General features: G+C 36.5%; 1 protein-coding gene across 3 annotated transcripts; it reads right to left on the bottom strand.

Moving 5' to 3' along the window:
* Positions 1–59: 59 nt before the first annotated feature.
* On the bottom strand, positions 60–19,918 carry LOC126852198 (pancreatic triacylglycerol lipase-like). Of its 3 annotated transcripts, XM_050596736.1 has the most exons (11): positions 19,331–19,918; positions 6,731–7,015; positions 6,489–6,655; positions 6,091–6,245; positions 4,914–5,033; positions 4,422–4,568; positions 3,872–4,100; positions 3,056–3,487; positions 2,115–2,241; positions 1,737–1,952; positions 60–1,473 (listed from the first exon to the last, which is right to left on the bottom strand). In XM_050596736.1, the coding sequence occupies exons 3-11, from the start codon at positions 6,652–6,654 to the stop codon at positions 1,371–1,373; spliced, it is 1,695 nt and encodes a 564-aa protein (XP_050452693.1). In that variant the 5' UTR covers position 6,655; positions 6,731–7,015; positions 19,331–19,918; the 3' UTR covers positions 60–1,370. The 3 variants fall into 3 exon arrangements, with proteins under 3 accessions (XP_050452693.1, XP_050452692.1, XP_050452694.1); XM_050596735.1 differs by lacking the exon at positions 6,731–7,015 and having other exon boundaries at positions 19,331–19,914; XM_050596737.1 differs by lacking the exon at positions 6,731–7,015 and having other exon boundaries at positions 3,056–3,478; positions 19,331–19,912.
* Between the last annotated feature and the right edge of the window lie 256 nt (positions 19,919–20,174).

Below are 20,174 nucleotides of genomic sequence, written 5' to 3'. Positions count from 1 at the left end.
AAAGGCATACATTTGCTCAAAAAAAAGCTCCATATAAAAATCATACATATTTTATAAAAAAAATATGTCTTTTATTTTTATACAATAGTATATCCACATTTATAACTAATATAACTTTTACTTTTTACATTGCAACAGATAGATATAAAAACAGAGTTTACAAAAAAGTATTCTTGTTACTATAACAAAAATTGCCTTCCATTATATGTTTTTTGTACAGTTCATTTATAAAGACTATAAACAACTTTTTATTCAGTACAGTTCGTAATCCTTGAGTAACCGCATTACGCGCGTTTCTCTCGGTTTCTAAAATTATAAGAGAATATCACAAGCTGTTATCATATTCGCGAAAGACAATATGATAATGACAACCATCGTACAAGAAGCTATGTATTAATATACATAATACATAGATTGACGGCTTAGTAAGAGCCTTATAGCAAAACTCTAATCACATATGAAAGAGAGATTAATTTTACGTAACGTTATACAACATGTACACATAGTAATTATAACTCGATAATATAAATTATTATTATAAATTTTCGAAAAATGAGTTGTGATTACAGACTTCTATATATATAGATATTATAGATAGAAGTCTGTAATCTGTGGTTGATCAAGTTTTGACTAACTCTGATTCGACACTTCTTCAGCAATTATCTGCCGAATTGGTTCAAGTTTCTGAGAATTTGATTATGAGCTGCTTTCTAATTTATCACAACTCATATTTCGACGATTTAGAATAATAAAATATTTAATATTGTTGGATTACAACATAATTGATCAATACTAATACTGAAAAAACCGTTTATTTATCAGAAAAAAAAAACTGCGAAAAGTCAAAGACTCTTCCGTCAAGAGCACACGTGCTCGCGTGCAAAATTTCGTATTTAGCAAGCTAAAAATTTCTCCTACGCGAATCTAATACGTTCTCGCGATTATATCACGTACTCGTTACGCGTCTTTGATCTCCTCGCCGACGGAATAAATCTAGGAACTCGATTAACTCGGTGAATCCATTGTCCAAGCGTCATCATCCGACGAGATTCTCGTGTTTGAAATGTTTATTAATATCGCGTCGGGGATTGTGTTTGAAGAAAGCGACGGATCGGTCGCGATAAATAGAAAGAAAGCAAGCCAAACATGACATAAAACGCCTCTTCCCTCATCGTATATCATGAAAGAAATATTACATGATTATGATAGAGGAAACTCGTCCCCCCCCCTGCGTTTTTTTTTTTTTCACTTCGCTTCATCATCGGCCGTGACTTTCGAGAGTCATCTGCCTCCGGGTGGACGCAGCTGTTGGCGTTTTATAATTACTGCGCGGTCGAATAACGTTTCTCGCGCCTCGGGGAACATGATCGTCAACAATTGTCGACGAATGTGGCGGTAGATCCACTCGCAATCTCCGCGTATTCCTGTCTGCTGGCCGAACAGAGCTTGCTGGTGAAATCCGTCTCTCGTTTTCTAAACACAAGCGAGAAACAAGATTAAATTATATAGGAAGATTCCGGAAGATCACCTTGAGAAAAACAAGCACGATGCCAATCTTTCTCGCGGAATGTCAAAACAATGATGATACCAAATTTGGATGCGGATATGCTTTAATTTATATAAACATGCATTCTTGCAGCGAGAAATCAGCGCGCTTTCTTTTTTGATTCGCGATACCGCATTTTGAAGAAATTTATGAACCGTCATTCTTCTGACACCTTTGCACGTTCCCTTACCCTCTGCCTGGAAGATCCATGGCGTCCACGCTGACGCTGTTGACATATAGCCGGTCGTTGCACCAGAAGAAGCACAAGGATCTAGGTTGCAACACATCCATATCGTACACCCAGGAGAGCTCGATCCGTCTGACTTTACCGATGTTGCCGATAGAACCGGTCGGATGGGCCACGACTATCCGCGCGGTCGTTCCGTGCTCCAGCTTCATATAACCGCTGAAAGATGAGCAATGCCACTGTTAAGACGTCGAAAGGAGGAAAGTCGTCGAATGCGGATTATAAGTAGTAGTTTACAGAATATATTTGTCGCGATCTCAACCTGTAAGAACGGGTTTTCGAGATACTGATAACGCTTCATTGACAATTGTCATTACTTACTTGGGCGTAAGGTCCATGTTGCGTATCACGCCTTTGTCGGCGTGAAGAGTGACTTTCATGAAACCTTGCACCCAGCTCTCCGCGGTCGGCGGTCGCGCGAGGTTGACGGTGATTCTGTAATGTCTCCCTAAAAGAACGGATATCGAAGATATTACAGATAGGTATCGAGTCGTTGATTTTATCGCGCGCGTCCGCGGAGAAAGTCGCGATAGAGAAAAGTATTGCTCCTCGCGTGTGACTATGTAGTAAAATAATATAGTGATGAGTCGTAGCGGTATTTTCTTCTTTTTTTTTTCTCCCATCGATAGCGAAGGATTAACGAATGTGCCTGTGCACGATAGATGAAATAAACGTCAATTCATATTAACGTTTGCATACTATAGTGTGGAAAGTGTTTTTAAAGCTTAGCGATATTTCTTGATTAACACACGTTTTACGATGTCGTAATGCCGAGAGAACGCAGTAATGGAAAGCTAATATTCGATGTTTCTAAATATAGTGCTTATGTGTATATATACTGAAAAAAAACAGCAGCTGTCGTACATTTTAAATCCAAGACATCGAATATAAAATGGTTGCACATCGCATGATTTTACATATCATATATCGGAAGAATTATGTAAGGTGTCTTACTAGAAGATAGATTCTCTAGTTAATTTGGAATTTTCATTAACGAAAATATCAATGATTTTCTAGTGTAAGTGAGAAAAAAATGTTTTTCATCAACTAAATTTCGGGAAGATCCCTTTAAGTAATTTAAAGTGGAGTTTAATAAAACGTTAATTTAAAGCTTATAATTACAAAGAAATATGGTATAAAAATTAGAAATAATAAAAAACTCTAAAATTGATCAAAAAAGTCTATTAAATGAATATTTAATGGCTTGAAACATTTTATATGATTAATCTGAATTATACATAACGGACGGACTTTGTACTTACTGCAGTACGGATCCTCCTTGCCAGTCATGAAGAAGAACTTGGACCCGAGCAAGGACGAGGCATCCTGTCCCATGGCCTGGCGTTTGACAAGCGCCGGACTGGTGTCGGCGTGATAGCCCATCACGCCGCAGCTTAGGCTGTTGTTGCTCTTGCAAGAGAAGCACTCGCCGCGCAGGAAACTCGCGTAGCTCGAACATTCGTGCGCCACGTACTGGCACTTGGAATTGATGCTCTCGATAAAGAGTTTGAGCGCGCGCACGTGATTGCAGGCGACCAAGACGCGCGAGGCCTCCTCAAGGCCCTCGCGTATTAAGGTCAGCGGCAACGATGGCGTGGTCTCGCTCAAATCCGTGCAGCCCGGCTGCTCCTTGCCATTGTTCGGGTAAAAGTCCAAGTGCCCGCATGGCTGGCTCATTCCGTACCCTGGAAGGCCTTGTTGTGTACTATACGTTAGTTTGGACAATTGTCATTCACGGTGGAGAAAGGAGCGCAGCTCCAGTTATTTGAGAGCATTTATTAAAACAATAATTATTTTTTTTTAATCAGTGAATACAATAAGGGCAAATGGGAAAATCATCTTTGCTCGAAATCATTCTTTTATTATTACATTTCGAAAGATCTGTATATTCGGGCACATCTAGTTTTAATTTATATACATTTAAATTTATTTAATTTTTTATAAACTTTTATTTAAGTACATTTCTATTTCTATTACTCTATGAAAAATATTATTTATTCTATTGCTCTCCGTTTCTAGTTTTCTCATTTTACGTACGATTCAAATGAGAATTATATTTAAGAAATAATAATGTTTACCTAAGAAAAAAATGCTCTTTCCGTCGGTGTGAATTACATCCACTAATCGAGCGTCTGTGGGATCTAGGCGAAGGTGGTTTGGCATTCCTTGAAAGTACGGTTCCGCGGGATCTAAACCGGTGATGCGTCCGATATTGCCGCCTAATTTTTCACCCGCGTAACCAGCCGTGTGAGCACCGAGGCTGTGCCCAATTAAGTGCACATCGTTTGGATTCATGCCATAGTTTGTCTGACATTTTATAAGAATAAGAACAAAAAATATAAAAATTACATTTATTGTTAATTAAAATTAAATATAGAAATTGTTTTTTTTTTTTTTTCTTTACATTAAATAGTATCATGAATTTTTGCAAATATCGTTGACTTGATATCGCAGTCATACAGAGAAAGAGAAAGAGAGAGATAGAGAGAAAGAGGAAACATAATATCTTATATTTTTTTAAATATTACTTTCTTGGTATTTAATTTCACAGATGTGTTGAAAATATATCACGTTGCCCAAAAAGAAATAAATAAATCTAATTTAGTTGGAAACGCGTGTGTTTCTTACTTGCAAGTGCTTAATGAGATGAGCTAACTCGAGTCCAACTAATCTCGTATTCGCTGTCGCTTGGGTGTACAAAGGTAAGCTCCCACCTGCCCAATCGACCACAATAACGTTGTAATTGCCATGCACCAATAACTCGCTTCTCATCTCCTGCGGGTGATGCATATTTCAAGAATAAATGCGGGCATAATTTTCGCCAATAACAAAATTACTTAAGAGCTATTCAGGACATTGGATGTAATTATGTCATTAGGTCGCATAAATTTCGCAACGTGTGTGTCGAGAGAAGAATACGTTTCTTTAGCAATTTAATTTAACAGCTCGCAGATGGATGATGTGGTGTTCAATCGAAGATGTAATATGCGATTAATATTGCACATTTTAATTATGCAAACATTTGATTGCAACAAATAATGCAAGATTTCGATAACAAATCTGGGATAAATGAATATATATATAAAATAACGAGCATGATATACATAAAGTTAAACTTACCTTGACCCAATTGCTGAGTGGTGTATCTATAAAACCGTGTATAATGAATTTGGTTTTTCGTTTAGGATTGAAGTTGGAATTTTCGATGGATTTATCTTTGGCCACTTTTAATATTTGACCCTAGAAGAATCGAAACGGGTTATTATTGAGTCCTTTGTATTTCGATAGTCTATTAAAAAGAAGAATCGATCATTCAAGGCATTCAAGAAGCTTGTTCAAAAAAATAAGATTACCTTTCGAAATATTTGATTTCGAAATAACATATATAAATTTCGTTTTTATCAGTCTACTGCAATAATATGTTAATAAACACCCAATGAATGATTCCCAATTTTTTAGCTGCATATATCATCAAGCAAAAAATGTTAATAAGAATTTCTTTTTTTTTCCATGATATCACGGATTTTTGTAATTGCATTTATTAACCGCTTTGTTGCCACGTCTATTAATCATAAAATATTTATTTTATCAAAAAATATTATATATATGTATATATTTTTTTTTATACAAAAGTATTTCAATTTCACGATTCAGCGATTTTATGCAAATATAGATACGTTATGCGACAAAGGCGTTTTTTCTCTAGCGCTGATATCATATTCGATCTTATCTCACAGCAAACTCTAGAATATTCATTAAATAACAAATCAGAGATTTTATCTTTTACGGATATGTATACAAAAAATAATGAACTGCGCTCGCGCCTCGCGGAACGCGTCACGTGTTCGCCAGCTGCATAATTTTGTATAATTAATTGAGTTAATTAAGATATCTCCAGGGATTAAGCAGCTCGTAAGCAGCTCGCTCACGATCGAACGAATACGATAAGACCGGATATTTTATCCGGATATTTGTTTCTCTTTCTTTCTCAGAAAGGAAAGAGTTTCTCAATTTCATTTCTATACGCGCCTCTCTAATTATTCCCGCAAGATGAAATCCGACAGCTATCTAATTCGCTGCTAATGCAATTTATTGACATATATAAGCTGTTACGCATGCGGAAATATTTACGCCGTATCGGATATTTTTCGAGAAATTCATAATTGTGGAAGAATCTCTCTTCAAATTAATTAATCAATCTATCTTCTCATCCAGGTTTCACTTCTGCTGCAAAGTGTTATTGGCTTTCGACATTTACGTCGCGTGCACTTTTATTCAAAATATTTCTTCCACTTACATCCAAGGGATTCTGATTTGTATAGAGGATGAATCTGGTATTGATGACGTCCCGCGGCAATGGGAAAACGTTGAGGGGCCGGTGAATAAGATGATACCAGCTCCTGGTGATATTGAGGCAACCCAGCTCGTCATAGCAGCGCGTCTCGTTCTCGACTATAAAAATATCACCCCTTCAATGACGCGTTAATCTAATTAAATTTTATTCAAATTGTGTCGTCCATCTTACGTTGCGAGACTTGACGCGATTATTCTTTTTTAAATAAATCTTAAAGAAATAAATATGTATAAAAATCGTGTATGAAGAGCATCAAACAAAATATGCTTGTATTATTATCTCGTTAAGTGTTTACACTGCGATTGAATTATCTGCAATGCAGTTGATATGATGATAATTACAAGGTAGCCAAGGTATATTGACTTCGATCCGATCGCTGCGCGCCCACTGCCAAGGGTCCAGGATTCCGGCGGAGCAGATAACAGGAGTGAATGCGACGAGGAGCAAAACCAGCGCTCCTTCACCGTTGCCGCCGACTCCTCGTCCGTTCATACCGCTCCTCCTCATCCTGCGAAGAAACACAGGATGGATCCATTATCATTGATATTCACGACAAAGACGACGGTGATGTAAACTCACATACTTCGATCACGTGTCGTTGATTCTTTTACATTCTTGGTTTTTCTATCATCGCCGGATGTAATATTTCTTTTCGAAATCAAAAAATTGTTGTTGTGGCGATAAATAGATATTAAAATTAAATTGAATATTCTTGCGTGTGAATCGGAAATGTTGCAGGCGCACTGAATCGGATATGATGAAACTGTTGAACAGATATTGATGACTTGCCGAGCCTATGTTGAACAATGTCGTATTGCACAGGGGGTTGAACAGTCACTAAATGTCTAAAGGAGGACGACCATCGAATCTGAAAGAGTCAAGCGCGATATATGATGGGGACTTTCGAGCTCTCGCGAGAGATGATGAAGGTCCCAATTATATCGTTTATGGGAAAAAAAGGAGAATATCCAAGAAGGCCATCCGCAATTTGTACTATAATCACATTGAAACATCGAAATTTGCAAAAAAAAAAAAAAATTTCTTCTCGCGATTCATTTCAAGAGTCATATTCTTGAAAAATATCATATACAAATTGGGAAAATATTAATCATATTTTTTAAAATTATATACTTGATGTAAACTAATTTAATTGAAATTTATTCAGTTGACAATTAAAATGAGCGAATTCAATCGAAAGTCATTCTATGGATGATTAGTATGAACGAAAGTTATTTGATAGACTATTGAACCGAGCAAATTCAATCAATAATAATAACAATAATAATAATTGATAATAATGGAATAAATAAATAAATAATAATAATTAAATAATAATACTATTTAAAATAAATGATTTCGAGATAACGAAATGTTGTTGAGAATAGATTAACTTTAATGACATAAAATAATTTAAAGATAAAGCAAATTTTTCTTTTGTTTTGTTTTTCTCTTCTTTATATGTAGAACACGTATTTCTAACAATGCCTATTATAAGTTAAATCAACATCGATAATTCTTGCCAGACAAGAGAATCTTTATCTACTCGTATCATCGTTATCATAATTGCACGATATGTATGGACATACCATTATTCGCACAGAGTGTGGCCAGCATGTAATGATACGTTGGTGGTCGCGACAATAGAATGAGGAACAGGAAGACAAAGCTTCGTTGAACATCTCGATTATATAATCAGTGTTTGTAAGAGTCACGACGCCATCACTTTTCTATTTACCGCGGTAGCGAAAAATATTTTTAATTGCATTATGCGCGATACAATTAATGACAATGCGCGAATCCGCTTCAAGTTTTCTGTTGTAGGATTCTGGATTTCGAATATCGTTTTCTCGAGAAAACGTTTTCTCGCTGTTCTAGTTCCACAGCCTTCGTTATCTTACGCAACGACGAGGAGCAGCGAGACGTTATGTCATCGTGCGTGAGTATCGCGCCTCATCGAACCTAGATTATGTCACACGCGGGTCGTATTTACGTAGAGAGGATTCACGAGTGCAGGAACATTTGTAAGTATTCTGCAAGTATTCTCTAATGTGGCGTTATCGCACTAAAAAAGTTGTCATTGATAGTCACGCTTTCACCAGACCGCTTGTTCGTTTGTGACGGGAAATGTCGCGTTCGAACATGCGATGCCTCGTGACAATCGATCGCTTTAAGTGCATTCTCTAGTGAATGGATAGGTTGAGTAGATTTTGAGATTCTTCAATCGGCGATAAACGCGGGAAAGTGCAATCGTTATCTCTTATTCCGCAAAGCGGGAAATTGCTATTGTAGTGATGATCGGTGGAGATCACACGAAACGTCACACGAAACAGATTCATATATTTTCGCAAAATACGCTGAAATTCAAGCGAATATTTTCAGCTTGACAATTTGGATTGCTTATGATTATATTAAAATTTTAATGATATATTATCGCAGAGCTAAGGCATTTGTAATAAAAGAAATTGAGATCCAATTAAAAGAATTGTCCGTTCCTGATAAATGATTCGAGTTTAATCATTTGTTGGACGAGATCGGACGAAATGTGCCTTGGAAACGCTCGGAAGGATAAGATCGAAACTTGTCGTGGAACTAATATGGCCAGCGGCTCCTGCGGAATGCCACGCGCGATATTTTCTGCATTCCAGCAGCGAGCAGCTGCGTATATTCAAGCTTTTCTCGTGATCATCGATAGGCGTTCAATGAGTCACGTATAACGAATGCGTTGAAAGTGCATTTGCCGGAACGGTTTATTATCCGTTTCCGCCGCGATTGTGGCAATTCCGCCGAATCATGTATCATTTTGTATCGAAAACAAGAGCCGCTTGATCAAGCGGTCTCGGGCTTTCTGTTTTTGTGCTCTACCACTTTCCCCTAATCAATTTCTGTAATGAATATCCTAGAGGCAATCTCTCTCAAATGTTCATTGTGCGTGCAATTATCTTCTAGTCTTTCATATCGAGCGGTTTGATTAACGCTGATTGTTGAAGCTTGTTAGAAAATTGTAGTGTTCATTTTTATGTCCGGTTATTTTCCTAAATGCTTTCTTATCATTCTCTCGACATTTTACTTATCATTATGGTTCTTATCATTTTTACTTATTTACTTCTCATTATCATTTACTTATCATTATCATTCTATAATTTGGAGAAGTCTAGATCGTAGTGGGTATATTTCAGACTATCTAAAATAATTATTTACATATATAGTCTCGCTGAGACAAAATATTTTTGGGAAATTTATTTTCTGTGAAACTAGACTTCACTTTACATTACATTTATATATATGTAATTTAATAGAACACTCAATATTTCTTATTTCGCAAATACTATTTTTTGCCTATGTTTGTAACATAAGATAAATCAAGTTAACGGATAAGGTATCGATAACCGCGACATCGATACCTTTCGATCAAACGAGCCTGCTCTTGGTTCGAAAATTGCAAGCCAGAACTGTTTTTGTGTCTCTTATTGCTCTCAACTCTCGGGAGGCGTCACGAGATGAACCGAAAGAGAACGGGTCCTTCTCTCTTTCCGCCGATTGGGCCTCGGCATTTCACTCGGTTCGTGTGTTATGTGCTTCGGGTATTAAATAATTATTATTTCGCGAAAGCGAGAGTAATCGCGCGGCGCCAAGTCCCCATCGCGAGGAAAGAGAGGCGCAACACGTCGGCCTCCGTATAATTGTGGCCCAGATTCGGCGTCCTTCCCTGCGGCAATGCTGTACCATTTCCTGTATATCCTCCTCGCGCTCTCTCTTTCCCTCTCCGCCTCTTTCTCTCTTTTCTCTCTCTTTCTCTCTGCCGTTTCTACGTAACGCGAGGCATTCAGGAACGCAGCTCGTCTTTTTGCATATCTTCGGGCTTGATCTTGGGTCGATTCGTGTAAACAAGTTATGTCTTACGTTAAATTGCGCCTTTCTTGAAGAGATCTTTAAAATGCCTTAACGCTAACTCACGAAGAAATTAACATGATTTAATGACACACACGGGAGTCGAGAGTGCATTTTTTATATGCAAACATTATCTTCTCTCTCTCTTTCATTTTTTTCTTACACCAGTGCAATTGTTGTGCAGTTTTCCTCTCTTACGCGAGCAAACATCGTTGCGCTTTGCCGTAACTAATTCTATAGGAAGTATATATACCGTACGTTCTATTGTCCTGCGGAAACACTGCATTTTTCAGCGTTCTTTTCATCATCGAGTATCTTTTTTGCGACATACGCCAGCATCGACTCTGTGCAAATCTGTTGATTTTAATCCAGATTGTGTGAGAAAGCATGATGTGTGAAATCTTCTCTCTGAAAGATTCGATCGTGTTGAAACGCTTCATTGGAATTCCAATTAAAAGAAATACATCATCGTATGACACTTGAATGCAATTTTTCTAAAAGCGTAAAGAGAGAGTGCATTTCTCATACAATGATGGGACCATTTCAAATATGCAGGTTATTAAAAACAATTATTGAATTAGTTTTTGTTGTAAAAAAATACTAAATTTTTAAATTTATTTTCCATAAAAATAATATAGGAACAATATTTATTTGAAATGCTGAAACAAGTTGAATATCATAAGAAAAAAGAAATATATACAGTGAGACACTCTTCTATTTAAGAAACCGTTACTTTTAGCTCTATCAACATTGATTACTCATCGATTACATATTCTAATGAAGTAAGATAATTTATCCGCAACATTCGTTTGTGTTTCCAAGAGTCCTAATGAATAATTCACAGGAAAATAACTCTTTTAAATTCCGGTCAACTAGATATCGCAATGATGACGACGATTCGCCGAAGGTCATTTCTGACATCCGGACGAAAGTATCGCCAGAAGAAATCGCGAGAGTTGCGGTATAATACAAGCAACTTTGGCGTCATCGTCATGACCTAATCCAATCCCCGAGACGCGAGAGAGGAGAAATTCTTCCTCCGATCTTTTGCTTACGCGCAACGTAATCGCACCTTTCTCTCTTACCTTTGGTCACTCTTGTTTTCATGCGTTACGCAACACACGCCACAAATTCACGCGAGGCCCGACATAAATTTCACCGGGTCTCTTTCTCGATTCTCGGGTCTGACGAGCGCCAGCAGCATCGTTGCGACGTCAATTTAAAAGAACAATTTCCATCGGCGTCGCGCCGTCACGTCCGACGTAATCCGTGATATCACGTAATTCGACGAACGAAATACTTGTCGTTTTTTTTTTGTTAGCGATTTATGAGGATCTTCCTGCTTCATGAGAGAAGCTCGCAATTATACGCGGTATATAATAAAAATTTGTAATTTAGAAAGACGGCTCTTCCTTCCCGAATGAAATCGCGGAAGTCAGTTTAGGCAACGCTGACACACATGAAACGTCACGTATTTCGACAGGTGCAATTGTTAATGGCGAAAAATATAAATACAAAGGATATAAAAAATAAAAAATTTTAATGTAAAACTATAATAATTATCTTTACCTGATCTAAAAAGAGAATAATGAATTATTCTTGTAATTATATGAACTTCCTTGCAATAAGGCGTAATTATGAAAGAGTCACGTATAATTGTCGTCCGTGTATGTGTGTATTTATTTGGTATATACGCGGTCGAAAACCGCAACTTTGCGTGAACATGCGATCGCTGCTGCAAAAGGGAAGACACTCGTCCGTGTCCGGTGGAAATTGAGTTTCACGCGCGCATGAATTTCACCGCGGACGTATATCCTTTGGCGATGATGCCGCAATCATCATCCGCATTTCATTCGTCCTTAACGATAAATCAAAAAGACTTTGTGAGATGTATCAAGATGTTTTCACGGTTTAAAACATATCGGCGCGAGCACACGGAAATATAAGATAAAAACCTTCTTACACACATGACAAAATAAAAATAACACAATTGTCAATTAACTGATTAGTATTTTAATGTTCTGCATAAAAACTGAGAATCGATTCTTTAATCCTTTATACAAAATGATCTACTAACTCTCTTCGTTCGAATATATATATTTGTTATTTTAAACGATAGGCAAAACTTAAAATTTAAAGACTACACGGTTTTAAGATTTGATGCCATAATTTTGTTATGGAAATATAAGGGAAATTTAAAAAGTAAAAAATGTCGACTTTTTAAAGACGTGAAACTATATAGCTACAATTTCTTTCTGTTAGTTAAAATAGCGGAAATATTTCAAATAGAAATAGATAAAGTTAGTGGATCATCTTGTACATATCATAAGAATTGGGAGATCAAATGAAACACTTGGAAAAATAAAGCTTGATAATCATAATTATAAAAGTAAACTGCTTTTTTCTTATTATTATATATAAAATCTGAACACTTATTTTGCATAATGTTGAAATGATATATTTTTTTTTTCTTCGAAACTATAACTTTCAAAATTAAATGAAAATACTATGGATAAATTAAAGCTTTCTACATTTTGACACAGTTCAGTTCTTCTGCGTACGTACATAAAAATGCACGTCACATAATTTTCATAGAATCATTTTTGACATCTTCTACAAAACATTACATTTAGTTTTGTCACATTGTCATGATAAAAAATGACTGGTCTGACTGCAGTTGTCAGGATTTATGAGATACCAGCTTTCACAATATTACTAAAAAAGTGTTGAAATCTCCTAGATGTTGAAACGTACTCCTAAATTACTTCTATACAGTTCGCGTTCACTATTATTTTGCGAATTTAATTGTGTCGCTTCTTTGCAGCGACTTACGCTAAATTGTCGCAGCTTAATCAGGTCTTTTTTCTCACATTGAGAAATTTAATTTCGTAATACTATGGTATTTATTCCCTTTTTGTACTCTTATTCGAAAGCCACGATGGCGTTGTTATTACGTCTATAATATAATATAAAAATCAGATTACGCGAAATCCTTTCACATTTGCCAAATTCACTTAACTCGGAATACAAAGATTTTTTTTTTTATATTGTGTACAACGAAATGCGTAGATATTTACGTGTATAATTACTCGATAGCTATTAATTATCTTTTTTTTATTTGCGATATCTAAAGAAGGTGAAAATTGCTGCTGAAGGTTCTAATTAAATATACTAACAATAAGATAAATCTCTATAATGTTTCTTTTTATATTCTTATTTTTCTTATATTGCGATTTTTATTTAATTAAAAATATAATTTTTAACAATATAATATATACTTTTATACCATACATATAAAATTAAAATAATTAAATAATTCAAATAATTATTTATTTATATTTTTGTACAATATTTAATTATAATATTTTTTATTAATATTTAAGTAATTAATGTTTATCTATTATATATATATATATATATATATATATATATATATATATATCTACAATTTTTTTTATTTCTGAAAAATACTTCCGAAAGTGAGTCTTCTCATCTTCTCTCCTTTTTTCTTTCCTCATTATTTTTTCTCATCTTTCATGTATGCGTGCACGCTCACTGCCACGATTGATAGCTTTCCACACAACGATCGGCCTTTACACTGACCTACATACCTGGCATAGCAATACTCGGCGGAATTACACTTGCGTCCATGCATACCTTTCGTCGAAACCGGCTGCAATCGCGTGTATTGTATTCGCGTGTGCGTCGTGTCTCTACACAACGAATTATTTACGCGACATCGCTTGGGATTACTTCGCGAAGATGATTTGCAACGGATAACACTTTGCGGTGAAGTTTTGTTGCACAAACATTGAAATAAAATAACGTTCGAGGCAGCGACAATATAACGATAGCGGTATGTAGCGAGAAAACCTCTCACGGAGAAATTTCGTCCAACGCAACATCGTGTTAAACACACCGAGACACGTGCCGCACCTTGCAACGTTATGCCATGTTACACGAAGATTTACGCGACGAGTAAATCTCCCCATTTCTCAAATTATTGAATAATAGTTAATATATAATAATGGGATAGCCGCATCACTCTCATACTCATCATTTGAATAATATTATGTAATAAACTAGTTTCTTGGCATTTTTTGAATATATTATAAGTATATGCAATAAAGATATTTACATTTTTAACGACGCATAAATTTACATAGAATAAATTGACGTTTTCTGAAGAAAAATTTCAAATCATTTAATTAAATTGCAAAAAATGAAAGTCGTTTGGAATCTATTAAGTTTCCACGACAATGTTAAGTCGAATCGTACAAGTTTCACGCCAGGAATTCATCCCGTTATATTGCTCTAATTAGATAATCGTTATGTTTTTTAGTTACAAACTTGAGATAAGTCGACATTTCGCTTCGCGCGATATATTTGGATCGAAGTTTGAAAACAAGTTCTTTTCTTCTCGTAATCAGATCTAGTATGTTTAAAAGCGCATTTTTCACGTAATTGAACAATTTTTGCGAAAGATAGTTAACACAAATTTACTTATTTTTGAAGTTTGCAAAATGGATTTGCGATATAAAATTTTAATTCTAAAATCAAAAATCCATATTATAAATATATTATATTATAGAAAAATTAAATTACAAAGAAAAAATAAATGCTGATTTAATGGATTTTGTATTTCGAGACACTTGCACATGTGAATTAAAACAAGTAAATAAATCATTCGCTTTTGACATGAAATTTTCTCTAGTATAATTGCAATTGAACACTGTAGTCTATTCGTTGTAAACCAGTTTTCCCGTCATAATTACTTTCTAATACGAACTCCCATCGCGATTTCCTCTTCGCGTCTTTTAATTTCATCGATAAATCAACGCGCTGTGATCGTTCCATCACGATTTCACCTATGACCCGCGAGATACACGGTGAAAATTCAATGTCGTGACATTCGCGTACGGTACTTGGACGATAGAAGTGTCAGAATTGAGCAATCGCTTCATTTTCCTAGTTTGCGGTTTCAATCTGCGGTTTAGCGGAAGCACATGACTTCTACACAAAACACCCAGTATAATAACTAATTCCCTGAACGTTTAAGGTAATTTCCTTAACAATTAGTGAAATAAGGCGCGGCAAAGCCGCCTTATTTTATTAACTGCGTAACATTATATTATTATCAACGATCGGCATATCTATTATTGAAAATAATCATTTAAAATTATTAGTCTGTCCCGCGTTTAAATAAAATATTTTTTAAAAATATATATTTCTCTCAAATATTTATTTTTGATTCGTAAAGTCTTTTAACTAAATATTTCAAATAGAATTTCAATTAAATACAAAGTGAATTATTTATTTAACACAATCTATTTATAATTTCATAGAAGAGAGAAATAATTAATATAAAAAAAAAAAACATTTTTATTTTTTATTTGTAATACTAATTTGCTCATCTCAGACTACTACTACTCTGCGAATACTACACTTTAAAAGACGATAACAGGATAATCTGTGTGGAAGAGCGGCAAATTATCTATAGCTCCGTTAGTTCGCAATTAGCGCAAAATCGAAATCATTTATCTCATTAACGGGATAACTTATTCAGCTTTTGAATGAACGAATGATGTATCGTCTAACCGAGGCGATATGTGCCTCTAATTGCGGCAGACGCGCGCCGCAATTGCGCTCTAACGGAGATCCGTGACCGGACGCGGAAGCGAAAGATGATGCGGCTGTCTGCAACGAGAATGCAGATGCACCGATGCACGATGCACGAGGCGATGCGATCGCGAAAGTTGCAGCGCTGTCGAGTTTCTACGTAATGACTCGCGCGAGCCATGTGCTCGTTTCGCGCGCGTGATTTTTTTTCGATCAACGTTTCTCCGCCTCACACATACACAGCGATAATCGGACGCCTCCCTCTCGACGGCGATTATCTTGACTTTACTACACTTCAATGTCACGACATCGAATGTGTACGGGAAAGAGCGAGACGAAATAATACATGCAAATAGACCTGTAAGTTGCCGCGAGAAGTAACCGGTCGTTAAGATGATTAGGTGAGGAATTGGTGTGATGATAGAATAAGGAAGGTAATGCGAAATCGACGTAACGTAGAAGGAGACAGCGAGAGGAAATCGCATTTCACACTCTAGTTCCTACATTCTAGCTCCTACACAGTCGCGTGTGCATACGAGTATATCCCACAATTTGTATTAATTTTTTAAATAAAATTTTTTAAATTTATTATAATACATATATTTTTGACAAAATCTACTCTACGAGTTTCGTCTGAAAAATTTTTCCGCGCTATTTCTCTTATCCCGAGAGCTTCGAAAATTTCGATCCGAAAGATTTCTTTGCGCGAAGAAAACGTCGGGTCGGATCGTCCGAGTGCCAGCTCCTTTTCCGGTTGCACTTTTTCATCGAGTCCGCTACGCAAGTGATAATTTATATCACACACACACACACACACACCGCTTCCCGAGTGCGGCGAGCCAAGTTGTTAATATGCCGTATACCGGTATCTCCATTTTTACGATTTTCGAGCAACATTCGTTTCGCGCAACGTCCGACACTTTTGCACGATTTCATGGGGAAATCACGTTTTCTTGCGGAAGTACGATCATGGAAAGACTATGTATGCACGCGTTCTCGTTTGTTGCGTAAGTTTGTTTCGTTTCGCAAACGCCCTTTGTGATGACGCGACGACAGATAACGTATTGACTTACGAAAAGATCCATCTCTTGCAACATTCGCGGCTGCACCGTGTTATGCAACGGCGGCACAAAGTGATGCATTCGTTTTTTCATCTACAGCATCACTCGCACAGCCTCTCTTGCGATAATATTCACATTTCGTGCGATAAAAATAAACGGGTTTTAAAACTTTGTATTCGTCTCTCGTATATAGAAACGAAATTATTTATTAAAACAACAGCGCCCGTTTTATAATCATAATAAATTTAGAAATAGAGGAGATCGAGGCAACGAAAAATTGCAATATTGATACTAATGATAATTAAGTAATAATTTTATCAAGTGAGTTTTCTTTTTTAAATTTAGTTTAAACAGTTTTGTAATTCGCGACAAAGTCTGAGAAATTTATTTGTAATTTTTAGGCCGTATATTTTAATACATGCGTGTATCTTGATATATTTCGATAAAATACGTGCATTTTAATTTTTTTTGTATTATACGATACATAAAATTGCAAATAAATTTTTTTCGCAAATTATAGATTGTCTAAAATGGATTTTAATTTTCAATATTTGATATCCAATAAAAAAAAATGTAATTTAAATTGTTCTCAAAAAACAGATTTCATCTACTGGGATACTTCTATCAGATGTTTTCGGAGAACCACTCAATATTGAATTGCAAATAGCAATAATCAAATAGCTGCGAAATTGTAGTCGCCTCGCGATAAAACAGCAAGGTCGACTCTGTACAGGATATCTCTCTATCCGACGAGGAAGCAACGCTCGCAGAATGAGAGGCTGCGATCATTTTCCCAGATAACGGCGAAGATAATCTCCCTAAATGATCGGAGTCTCGCGCAGCGTTCTCCTCAGCAAGATACACGCTTCGGTGCATCTCGTGCCTGCATTTTTCGCCGTCGACTTCCTCATTCGTGCCAGTTGCATTCTCGATATTTTTTTTTTTTTGAGAAACTGCCCTTTCTTTTCTGAAAATATTCCCGCATCGCGAATCGAAAGTGCATGCAACGCCGAAATTATTAGCATATGAATTTATACAACGCGATAAAATGCAACTTTCCTCTCCCAGTAATTCTCAAATATCGTCGTGGATATTTTTATTTAAACAATATTTTTTTACCATTATATTATTTTCATTTCTTTTTATCGTTACTTTTTTCGTTAAAATATTTCAGATACGCGAGAAGATTTTTTTTCAGATTCTCTAGAACTTTCATCGCGGCGAGGATGAAAGCGACGAGAGTAAATCAATCTCTGCAAGCGTGTTGTAGCAAACGCGGAGGTACAGCAAAACGTTTAACGATAATTAAATGATATATCGCGCAGACGGTAATTATTTTTTAAGCGCAGAAAAAAGGAGGCGATTTAGCGCAATACGTTTTTACGAGCAATAATTATTAAAGACAATTAATTGATCGATAGATACGAGTAGATTCGATAATCAATCATTTCGCTTGATCTCGGACTTTTTTGTCAGAAATCGTGGAATAGATTGGTCGTTGCTATCGTTAATTTACTTGAACTCAGTTAGATCGGTTCGGTAAAACGGTGGCAGGTCCATGGTCCATGTAGCTCACGCCTACGTATACTACGCGGACTTGTCTCTGGAGAAAGTTGGCGCGTCTATAACTGTCTATATAGCTACCTGTTTTCTTTTTCCCTGACGCGCGTGTATTTCCGAAATTCACGAATGTCTCGACAAAAATGCTCGCAATAAGGGATGTTTATTCTATAAAATTGCTCCTTTGAAATATTTTTCATGACGCGTAAAGCTTTTGTATCGAAATTAAAAAATGGATTGTCAAATCCTTGTCTAAAAAAAAAAAGAATATTCTAGTATTTTGTATATTAAAAAAAAAGAACTTTAACGATATGTAAGTGTGGAAAGAAGTGTCGAAAGGAGGGAAATTTTGGGCATTCGAAAGCACGTAATCGGCGACGATTGCAGCGTCGCTTGAAAAGCGAATCGGTTGAACGTGTCGTGATCCGAGCACGTGGCTTGAATCAGGAATTGTATTGCGAGGGACTCGCATCGTACAAACGGCGATTTTCTAACGCAATACGAGCGATTGAATGTCAAGAAAAAATAAGCGTGACAAATGTTGCGTCGCGCTACGAAGAATTATAACAACTTTTTTTTGCAACTAAATCAGATTTTTTAACTCGTCTCGAGCATCTCGCGTTGAATCGCTCGTTTAATTCCTCAGCTATTATTTTATCAAGGTCGTGAGAGCAGTGACATAGTCTGCTTTCCCATCGGCTGAATGCACATAGCTAGAAGAAAAACATTCTTGTGGATTTCTAGATTGCGTCAGCCGTAGAATATAATATACATAATTTTGAGGAATATCAATTAAAATATTTTTTTAATTTTTAATTATCGCATATGAATAAACGTAAAGATATTGCTAAAACTTGCATTCTCTTTTTTTTCTCTTTTCTTTTCTTGTTAAATATCATAGATATTAAAAAATAATTTGAATCATCTACTTTGTATGTGCACTATTGTCGTTTAATTTTACATGAAGGTCAAGTTCTCTTTTCATTGTACGTTCAGTGCATTCAATTCTATGCTCACGCGATGCATCGGATGACGCATTCGCACAATCAACTCACATTTTCGAAGCCGCTCTCTCATGTCACGTGGCTGTCCCGCCGTCTACCGATCCATCGCAGAGTTTCCCATGCAGTCGTTGATCGCGTATATTCACGTGATTCCCTCGGCGTGCGCAAGATTCACGTACACTCTCCAGCGGACCACCCTCTGCGGCTTCGTCTCTGTGGAGGATTTGTTCGGTGCAGAACAGAAAACGTGCAAACCGTCGTGGTGGTTTTCAAGAACTGCACTCTCGAGAGAGAGGACAAGGGAAGCTGAACTGAGAGAGGGAACGAAATGTGTCGCGGTGAGAGGCCGGCGCTCGACTGCTTCGAATGCACGCAGCGAATTCCATTTGCTCCGGAATACCTGCCCACCACTGTCGCTTCGAGTTCTTGACTAGGAGTTACCTGGTATCGGTTTGGTGGGTTGATTCGGGGATAGTTGTGTAGGGATCCCTTGATTCTTGATCTAAGCCAACGATTGGTTCTGTGCGAGCATTGCAAGATCCCCGTTAGTTTCGGATCTCGTCAGAGAACTCTGAGGGATTATTAAGAAGTTTCAATCAGAAATAAAATGAGCCGGATGTAGATGACGGAGCAGCGGAAACCTGAGATGAATGCGGAACCGTGCGTTGAAATAATGACTTTGAATATTCCGATATTTTCCGCATATATAACGTATATTTTCTCGATCGTTAATTTCGATTTTTAATCTTTTTCCTGACGCACACACGCACACACGCTATCTCTCTTATTTCAAGTTTTCGAATATAAGTGTTCAAATATGTATGTAAAAAGATCAATGAGAAATAAAAAGTTTCTGCCCCTCGTTCTGATAGCTTATTTATAAAATATCGACACG

The sequence above is a fragment of the Cataglyphis hispanica genome, chromosome 10 (assembly GCF_021464435.1).
Source record: "Cataglyphis hispanica isolate Lineage 1 chromosome 10, ULB_Chis1_1.0, whole genome shotgun sequence".
In the NCBI taxonomy this organism is placed as follows: Eukaryota; Metazoa; Arthropoda; class Insecta; order Hymenoptera; family Formicidae; genus Cataglyphis; species Cataglyphis hispanica.
Note: the sequence above shows the minus strand (reverse complement) of the source record. Positions and strands in the feature narration are given on the sequence as shown.